The following is a 9,898-nucleotide window of genomic DNA, read 5'->3' on the forward strand; positions in this document are numbered from 1 at the left end:
GCCTGTTGGTGGGAGAGAGCGTCAAAGACTTTGTGAGAGGGGTGTGTGTGTGTGTGTGTGTGTGTGTGTGTGTGTGTGGTGTGTGTGTGTGTATGGTTATTTTTAAAAACCGCCATGAGGATAAGAAGCCTCTAAGTGCGTGAGAGGTTAAGCAACTTCCCCCAAGGACAATGACAGATGTGAATGGGGAGGACCCCTCTGAGGAGGCAACAGTGGGCTTTGCCCTGAAAGACAAAGGGATTTATGGGGCACAGAATCTCAGGCAGCAGGCACAGCACATGCAAAGGCCCCGGGGTCAGGAACAAATGGCTGGGAGGAAACCAGGGGACAGCAGGGTAGATGAGGGGGAGTGCAGGAGATGGAGGACTCAGGCGGGCTCCGCACCTTACTGTGGGAGCCGTGGGAAAGAATGAGGATTCTTTAAAAAAAAAATTTTTTTTGACCTTTGTTTATTTTTGAGAGACAGAGCGAGACAGAGCATGCATGGGGGAGGGGCAGAAAGAGAAGGAGACATAGAACCTGAAGCAGGCACCAGGCTCTGAGCCGTCAGCACAGAGCCCGACGCGGGGCTTAAGTCCATGAACCGTGAGATGCTGACCTGAGCTTAAGTCAGACTCTCAATGGACTGAGCCACCCAGGCGCCCCAACCTAGTAACTTTTAACCCGTGCACGCCCTCCCTTGTCATACACGTTCACTGGGAGACACATGCAAAGACATCCAGAGCAACACCACTGATTGAGATTGAGATTAAGTGAAATAAACCACACTGTGGACTATTACACCACAGTGGAAGTGAGCTAAGTCTACACCCGCCAACATGGACGATTCTTGTGAAACTCATGAGAAGAGCAAGCGACAAAAAATTGCACATAGTATGATTCTATTTTTTTTAATGTTTTTTTATTTATTTCTAGGAGAGAGAGAGAGAGATAGCATGAGCAGGGGAGGGTCAGAGAAAGAGGGAGTCACAGACTGAAACAGGCTCCAGGCTCTGAGCTGGCAGTCAGCACAGAGCCCGATGCAGGGCTCGAACCCAGAACCGCGAGATCATGACCTGAGCGAAAGTCGGACGCTTAACCGACTGAGCCACCCAGGCGCCCCAGTATGATTCTATTTATATAAAAGGCAAAAACTAAGCAAAATTAAGCAATCACGTATTTCAGGAGGCATACAGGTGTGTATGTGAAAAAAGTAAAAGAACAAGTGGCTAATTAACACCCGTTGAATAGTGACAATGTGTTGCAGAGACGGTCGGGGTTTGTATCTAGAGAGGCACACAAGGGCCTCAAAAGAACAAGTCTTTTAGGGCGCCCGGGGGGCTCAGTTGGTGAATAGTCTGACTTCAGCTCAGGCCATGATCTCCTGGTTCGTGAGTTCAAGCCCTGCATCAGACTCTCCACTCACAACGCAGAGCCTGCTTTGGATCCTCTGTCCCCCTCTCTCTCTTCCTCCCTGGCTTGTGCATGCTCTCTCTCTCTCTCTCTCAGTCGGTTGAGCGTCTGACTTCAGCTCAGATCGTGATCTCACAGTTCGAGAGTTCAAGCCCTGCGTCACGCTCGCTGCTGTCGGCCTGTCAGCGCAGAGTCCGCTATGGACTCTGTCCCCTTCTCTCTCTGCCCCTCCCCTACTTTGCTCTCTCTCAAAAAATAAAATGTTAAAAATTTTTAATAAATTAAAATTTTTTAAAAACCCTAATCTTTCATTTCTTAAGCAAGATGGCTGGTACTTGAGTGTTCATGATTACCTTCAAACTGTATACATGAGCAATATCCGCCTTTTTGTATGTATAGTACATTTCACAATTTTTGAAACATTTCAAGGATTTGTCCAAGACCTCCTCCTTTTCTAGATGAAGTCAGGAAGTCTCAGAGGGGGCTGTCACAGAGCAAGGAAGAAAAAGAGTTGGGGAAAGGGTAGCTCATGTCCTGATAAGAGCAAGGGCTGAAGGCGGAGATGTCTGGATTCGCAGCGTGCCGCGTACCTGTACACAGACAAACATCCAGACACAGAAAGGCTCACGCAACGTGCGCACAGGTCGAGCTAGCTGCAGTTCCCAGATAGACCGCGAGAGGCCGCCAAGGCACCAGCTCTCGCCGCCCGCGAAACTGCTCCGTCGGCCTTGCTCGGTTTCTCACCCGCGCTGGCGCACTTCTGGATCTTCCCGCGAGGGGGCGCCAGTGGACCGAGGAAGGCTGGAGGCGTCAGGGCGCCCGCTTTTCCTGGGGGGTCAGTGAGTTCAGCGGTGCGCTAGAGTGCTCTCATGTACCCAACTTTCTCCGCCACTGGCGGAACTTGGGGGCTCTAGGCGAAGAAACGAATAATACCCGTAGACTTGATTCTGCTGCGCCTCTTGCAACCTTGCCTTCAAGCTTGGATCCTGCGGCGCCACCCACTTTGTGATTTAAAAAAAAAGGTTTTTTTAATGTTTTATTTATTTTTGAGAGAGAGTGTGAGCAGGGGAGGGTCAGAGAGAGAGGGAGACACAGAATCTGAAGCAGGCTCCAGGCTCTGAGCTGTCAGCACAGAGCCCGATGTGGGGCTGAATCCAGGAAGCATGAGATCATGACCTGAGCCAAAGTCAGATGCTTAACCCACTGAGCCACCCAGGCGCCCCTGTGATTTTTTTTTAAGTTTACTTATTTATTTTGAGAGAGTGCAGTGGAGGAGGGCCAGGGATAGAATCCCAAGCAGGCTCTCCAGCTGGCAGTATGAGCCCATGTGGGGCTTGAACTCGTGACCTATAAGGGCATGACCTGAGCCAAAACCAAGAATCCGTGGCTTAACAAACTGAGCACCCAGGTGCCCTTTGTATATACAGGGGAGAATCTAGGTTTTGTGGAAGCTAGATTTTTGCAACCTAGGCACAATGGTTTGCAAATTTTACAAAATAATTAATAATAATAATAATAAGCCCACATAAAAAAAAACATGAACATGTTTCTAGGACTTTTTCCAGGCAAGAAGATTTGAAGTTTAAACTTCAGTAATTTCAGGGCAAATCTGCCTCTGCTTATACCTATGCATATTTATTTACTGTCTTCTTCCACTAGAACGTAAGTTTGAAGAGGGCAAGAATTTTTGTCTAAATTATTAGCTCCTGCATCCCCGTTAGTTCCTAGCGCATGGTAGAAGCATTATAACTATTTGTTGAATAAGCTAGTTGGGGCTGGCACGGTTTTCCAGGTGGAGATGACAATAGCCTAGCCTGGGGCTTGAGGAGTGGATGAAATCAGGATGATGTCATTGGAACCTCAGAACAGTGACTGTAACACCCATTTTAAAGCTGAGAATGACGAGGGCCTAGAAGGTGCAGCAAGTGCCCAGTGAGAAGTGGCCCAGGGCTTAGAACCTGTGTCTGTCTTTTCTTGCCCCTCCTGGCCTACAGTCACTGTTCCCTGTCCTCAGCTGCCCCTTGCACAAGTCCCTGATGCAACCCTGTACTGGCCCAAGGCGCCCACCTTGGGTGCAGCGCTGGGAAAGAGATTTTGCAAGAACTGGGGCAGGAAGCACCAGCCAGGGCGGGTCTGGGAAGATAAGGGCTCCCCCTCCAACCATGTGCGCCTCCAGGCCTTCTGGTTTCCTCTTCCCTTCCCTTCCCTTTCCCGGACCCTGGCCTGGCCATGACTCACCTCCTTTCTCTCTGGCAGCCAGGCTGGGATCACAGGCCCGCCTGTCCCAGGAAAGCCTTGCTCTGTGTGACCCTGGGCAGTGGAAAGCCCTATCAGGCCAGCCGTTCCTGGACCTCAAATGACAGTAGCTGGCACAAATAAAGGTTATATGGCTGAGTTTTTTAGTCTCAAGGGACACAATGTGGGGGGTGCCAGGGTACCTCTTTATTAAGCCAACTCTGAGCTCTGGGTGACTCAGACAGGCAGGTGCAAGGTTGATTGGTTGTGTGTGAAGCACCCCTCCCTCTACGGAGGGGAGAGTGTGCATCCAGAGGCGAGGGCCTGGTGATCCCTGGGCCTCGGAAGGAACGGACATTTCCACAAATTGGTTGGTCTCTACCTGGTTCAAGAACGGGGTCCAGCTGTGTGACATGCCTCTCACGACCAGCTTCACCAGAAGATCCCAGCCTAGCACCTCTTAGAGGTCAAGAAAGCCTGGGCCATTTCCATCTTTGGGGGCCGTAGTTCGATTTTTTTTTTAAATTAAGAAATGCCTAAACATGGGTCGCAAAAATTGTGATACACCTTCTGTGTCTTGCATTTTTCCAACTGACACATTAAACACAAGAACAGCTAACTACCAGGTATGATTTCAGTCGGAACTATGATGAAACGACTCAATTGGATGTCCTCTGGGAGCATGAAATCCCTCATAAGGCTTTTTGGGACCAACCTGATTTCTGAAAAGCCCTCAAAGTCAGTGTCCCATCACCTCTGTGATGCCTCTACTTTACTCTGCTGAAAAGGAGAAATAGCAATGGCCTCGTCAGGCACACATGTACACTAAGTGCCCACTAGGAGCCAGGTGCAATGCTAAGCTTTTTATGTACACTGGTTCATTTGATCCTTGGAGACAAGGTTTGGGATTCCATTATTCAGATGGGAACACGGAGGCTGAAACAGGTGAAGTGATGAGCGTCAAGGCTGATCCACAGGCTGTGTTCTAGCAGCCTCCCAACTGAAATGTTAGCCTATTATTACTGCTGTTGCTGTTTTCTTTTTAATTTTTTTAACGTTTTTATTTATTTCTGAGAGAGAGAGAGACAGTGTGAGAAGGGAAGGGTCAGAGAGAGAGAGGGAGACACAGAATCTGAAACAGGGTCCAGGCTCTGAGCTGTCAGCACAGAGCCTGACGCGGGACTCGAACCCACGAACCGCAAGATCATGACCTGAGCCAAAGTCGGACGCTTAACCGACTGAGCCACCCAGGAGCCCCTAAGTCTGGACATCTATAAAATGGAAACAGACAGGCAGGGTCTCAGGCCCAAGAAACTTCTCCTGATGTTTCTCTGAGGCCTCCGTGCCGGCTCCTCCCCGCACCCTGTCCAGGAGGGGTTAAGGAGTTAATGGTTTCCCAAGCAGCACTGCAAGGAGCAGGGTTTTGCGTCACACACACACACACACACACACACACACACACACAGAGTAGGGGTTTGTGNGCTGCGGGCGGAGGGGCAGGGCGGGGGCGGCGCTGTTTGTCTAGCGCGGCCGTGCCAAAGGCGGCGGGCCCCAGACAGCCAGGCGCCTCCGTACACCTGGGGATGCTCAGGTTAAATAGCTCCGCATTCCTCGGGCCCNACGCGCGGGGGACACGCCCACGCGCCCGTGGGTGGGCTTGCGGTGGGAGGGGGGAGCCCGCACACGGGAGGAGCGGGTGCCCACGAGTGCCCACGAGGACACCCCAAGGACACACGGGCGACAGTTAATAATGCAAATTTACAACTACCAAACGCTGCGTGCGAGGCGCTCCGTTCCATTTATTCTCTCCAACAATGCTGAGAAGTTACTGCCCTTCAACAGCAGCGGGGAGGGGTGTTGAGCGGGGAGCAGCAAAGGACATGATTTACCTCCAAATACCGGGTTCTTTGATTGAGTCCATAAGGTGCTTGGGCTGGGAAGGTACCTGGATAATCTTTCACTAGTTGCCGGTGCTGTTCATCTCTTCTGAGCTTGTTTCTTGTTGTAAATCAGAATCCAGTCGTTAGCCCCCCAGGGGTCCAGGGGATCCACTATAAAGAGCGGAGCATGGATCGGGTTCGTGGTACTAGGTGCTGATTATTTTATTCTATTTATTGACAACATGTGTTCATAGTCCTTACCCTCTCTGGGATAGGTTCTTTGCCCTCGCTGGGGCTTGGCTGTTCCCGTGTAATACCTGGGGACCCACGTGGTAGGGATACTCGGTGTCCCAGGGCCTAAAGATTGCCCGCAGGATCCGTACTTGAACCCGAGGGAGGGTTTGCCCGAACACAGCTGCCCACACCTCCACCCCAGACCAGCAGAGGCCTACGGAACAATTACACACTTAGAAACCCACAGCGTGGTTCTGCATCTCTGGGACACACAGAGCCATCCATCACTCCAGACCCATGCCGAGATGCCCATGATGCATTGAGGCAGAACACACAGACCCAAACAGCTGGAGGCTGCACACACTTATCTGCGGAACACATGTGCTCACATTTGCCCTCCTGCAGACCCCCGCCCCCGCCCCCATCNAATTACCAGTTCACTCTTGTCACATACACAGGCCCAGACACTCAGATGTGTTCCCCCATGTACAAACGCACACATGTCCAGGCAGATAGTCCCTTGCCAGTGACACCTCTTTCCTGCTCCGGAGCTGCGGCCGGTGTCGCCCACTCCTCAGCCCACACGGGGAGCCTGGGGGAGGGAGCGCCGTTTGTCTGAGCTGTTGGCATACCCAGGCCAGGGTGAGGGGGCCAAGTCCGGACCCAGAGCAGGTGGCTCTGCAGCTGTGCCCAGGCTGGCCCTGCCAACTTGCTCACCCACTTGGACAAGCCAGGAGCCCCAGGGCAGCCTGCTACAATCCAGGGCCAGGCAGCCCTGCCGGGGAAGGCACCTCCTACTGGGAAATGGGGTGACAGAAGCCCTATCTCAGACAGGCTCTGGGGAAGCCTTTCCTCTAGACCTCCCCTTCCCCTATCTTGAGGGGCCCAGTGACCCGGTTCTCCAACATACATGGTTTGTTTGAATACTCCACTCAGAGGGCGCCTTGGAAAAGTTGATCTGCATTTTAACAACCTTCACAGTTGACCCGGGTGGCCCAGTGACCACTTGGAAAAACCCTAGAGGTCTAGAGGATTTAATTTTATGACACTGGGGAGCAGGGAAATGGCCAGCGATGGGGAAAGAACGGACTTTAAAGACACCGGAAAACACTAAGTTCAGGTCGGTAAAAGCGACAGTCCAGATGTGGCCTTCTAGTCCCCCCCCCCCAGCACCAGCTGGGAATGGGGTCAGGGGTCACCCCATCCCTCAAGGCCCTCCCCTTGATCCAGTAAGTCACTGCACTGTACCGCAGTCTAAAGGATTTGTTTAATAATAACAACAACAAAAAACACCCCACAGAACTATTGTAAAAACAATATTCTCGGTGATCATTGTAATATACAATACAAAGCAATTCATTTCCTCAGAAATCTGAGAAGCACCAAACGTGACCATTTTTTAAAATGTTCGTTTTTCAAAAAATAGAAACACACGGGGGGGGCGTCCCCCAAGTCTCTGGTGGCTGGTAGGTCGGGGGAGGGTGGGCCTGCCCTCAGTCCGCCAACCCTGGGCTGCGTCCAGCAGAGCGCCCCCCGGTCGCTGGTCTCAATCTTGTCCCTTCCCACCTCCGGCGAGGCGCTCGGTAGGATCAGAGAACACGAATTCCTCTCGCTCCCTGGAGGGCTGGGGTCCGCCAGTCCTTGAGCGCGGCGCTTCAGCGACACAAAATGCGATCGTCCGCTGGAACACATGCCGCCTTTGGGAACGAGAGAGAGAGAGAGAGGGAGGTGAGACGGGCAGGTTGGAGGAGACAAGGCTGCAAGCCCTTCCCCAGGAGCCGCGTTAAGGGAGCGCTTTTCCCTATCTCGCATAGCGAAGAAAGTGCCCGAAAGGGTGGGGAGGTCCTAGGGCCAAGTCCCCCCCACCCCCCGGGCCTCAGTTTCCCCATCTGTAGAAGGAAAATGCTCTCGTGTTCCAGTTCGGACCTCACCTCGGCCGCCAGGGCGCTGATCTCGCCGTTGAGGGTGCTGAGCGGAGCCCGGGCGGGGAGCCCCCGGCCCCCGGGGGTCCCGACTTGGGATTCCGAGTTGAGCTCCAACTCCAGGTCCCAGATGTAGTCGATGACGTGCTGGAGGATCTCCACCCGGCTCACCTTGCGGTTCTGGGGCAGGGTGGGCACCAGCTCCTTGAGGCGCGAGTAGCAGCCGTTCATGTCGTAGAGCAACACGTTCACCTGCTGCTCGTCGAGCAGCGCGGGCAGGCGCGCCCCGGCCCCCCCCGCGCAGCGCGAGATGGCCACGCTCTGCTCGGACAGACAGCGGACCACCTCGCCCGCGCCGCCCGCCGACTTGCCGGCCTTCAGCGCGCAGCTGGGGCCCGCGGCGGCCGCGGCGCTGCCACTGGCGACCTTCATGACTCTGGCGTCGGAGTAAGAGGAGGGAGACGAAGCGCACAGAGGGCGCCGGGGGAGGGTTAAGGAAGACTTGGAGCTGGGGAAAGACGGTTGTAGAAAGCGAGGTCTGAGCCCCGCAGCGCCTGTTTTATAGATACGCCCGGCTCCCCCCACCAACACACCCCGCTAGAGGCGGGCTCAGGGGTTCAAAAGCAGCCAATGGGAGGTCTCAAGGCGTGGCCTCGCGCGCCTCTGGGCTCCGCCTCCTGCTCTGCGCGTGCACCCTCGCGGCCATGGCCAGGGAGCCCGAATCTCAGGAACCGACAGAGTGGGAGGGCACGGGGCGGGGTGGTTGGTGGAGGCGAGGGCTACCTTGGGCTCCTCGCGGAGGCTTTGCAGACACCGAAACGACCAACAATCAGTTTTCTCAGGCTCATTTTCTCACCTCTCAGCTCCCTTTTATAGATGAGAGAAACTGAGGCCCCGATGGGGAAGGCGCTGGCGCTGGGTTACCGAGAGAGCCCTTGGCTAGAGCCTGGGCTTCTGGGAGCTTGATCTCCCGGCTCTTCGGGCCAAAACTTAAAGCGGGCCTTCCTTTACACTCTGCTCCCCAGAGCTGGCCTCCCTTACCCAGTTCCCAGAGAAAGTTGCTAGTTAATGTTTCTGGGACCAGAGGTTTTACCCAGGCTCCTCAGGGTGGGAGCAATTAATTCGAGAAAGTTTTCCTTTGGTATTGGGGGCTGGTCCTCTGGGACATGAACTAGATAGAAGGAGTCCAGAGGGGGGCTGCATCCCCTGATTCCACCCTAAATTTGCATCGCTCTGCAAAAATTCCCCAAATCTGGATCAACTAGTTATTTTTGAATTTTTCTCCCTTTTTTGGTTGTTTCCTGTCCCCTCATTCCCCTCCCCCCCCCCAGACCTCCNCCTCCGGCTCCCGGGCGGGTCTGTGTCAGCGTCTGAACAAGCGGCTCAGACCGTTAGACGCCAGGCCCGTGACGTCACCCATTCATAAAACCGGGACGGGCTGTCAGGCTGGCGCCGCGCGGGCGGTCGCCATGGAGACTGAAAACCCGGCTAGGGCGCTCCCCCACTGTGCCCCGCTCGGCCAGTCACCTGCGGACCTCGGGCGGGAAGGCTCCTCGCGGGCGCGGGCGCTGGGCAAGGGTCACCTTACCTCCCTGCTCCACACCTGGGGCGTTTCTTCACCTCCTCCTCCACCCCAGCTCCCCCTCCGGCCTGGAGAGAGTTCCAATCCCAACTCTGAAGCTGGGTGCAGTTAGTGGTCTTCGGCCCTCTCTGATTCCTAATACAGTATTTTGATAATAACGACAAAGGTGACGGCTTATTGAATTGTGAGTTCGCGCTGGGCACTACGTACTTAACTGTGTGTGAGACGTTTGCCTTTATCTTCTGTAACCCTGGCCCCAACTCTCGAGGGGAGTTCTTTAGTTTCTTTTTAGAAAAAAGGAAACTGAGGCTCAAAAAGCCTCCCAAGGGCCATAGCTATTGTAATGGTGGCATTATTATAACAGGGGCACTTTATTGTAATGCATCCCTTCCTGCCAGGGTAAGCTGTCAGTCTCCAGAGCCCTAGATTGGCCAGAGGCAGGGACATGGAGGATTACAATAGTCACCCAAGGGCACACAGCTTTAGCAGGACTAAAATACTGTGCCCTCCAAGGGGAGAATTGATATTATGGTCCCTCCCCACACCCCACCACCAATTAATTCACTGGGCATCCACAGGTTTGCTTTTCCCACAGAAGTCTAGGGGAGGGGGCAGTAAACCCCAGCTTCTGCCTCCACATGGGGAAACCAGGA

At 53.9% G+C, this 9,898-nt stretch overlaps 1 protein-coding gene across 1 annotated transcript; it reads right to left on the bottom strand.

Annotated features, from left to right (window-relative positions):
- Positions 1 to 6,989: 6,989 nt before the first annotated feature.
- On the bottom strand, positions 6,990 to 8,190 carry ID1 (inhibitor of DNA binding 1). The gene is made up of 2 exons (XM_077769408.1): positions 7,673 to 8,190; positions 6,990 to 7,438 (listed from the first exon to the last, which is right to left on the bottom strand). Exons 1-2 carry the CDS (start codon positions 8,093 to 8,095, stop codon positions 7,397 to 7,399), a joined length of 465 nt encoding a protein of 154 aa, XP_077625534.1. The 5' UTR covers positions 8,096 to 8,190; the 3' UTR covers positions 6,990 to 7,396.
- Between the last annotated feature and the right edge of the window lie 1,708 nt (positions 8,191 to 9,898).

Source organism: Crocuta crocuta, unplaced genomic scaffold (genome assembly GCF_008692635.1).
Source record: "Crocuta crocuta isolate KB4526 unplaced genomic scaffold, BGI_CrCroc_1.0 scaffold445, whole genome shotgun sequence".
Lineage (NCBI taxonomy): Eukaryota > Metazoa > Chordata > Mammalia > Carnivora > Hyaenidae > Crocuta > Crocuta crocuta.

What these genes read in the sequence shown, in the direction of transcription:
- ID1 (XM_077769408.1), bottom strand. Translation starts at nt 8,095, where the DNA reads ATGAAGGTCGCCAGTGGCAGCGCCGCGGCCGCCGCGGGCCCCAGCTGC. An exon ending in TCAGCGCCCTGGCGGCCGAG is followed by an intron (nt 7,439 to 7,672) that starts GTGAGGTCCGAA and finishes TCGTTCCCAAAG; the next exon opens with GCGGCATGTGTTCCAGCGGA.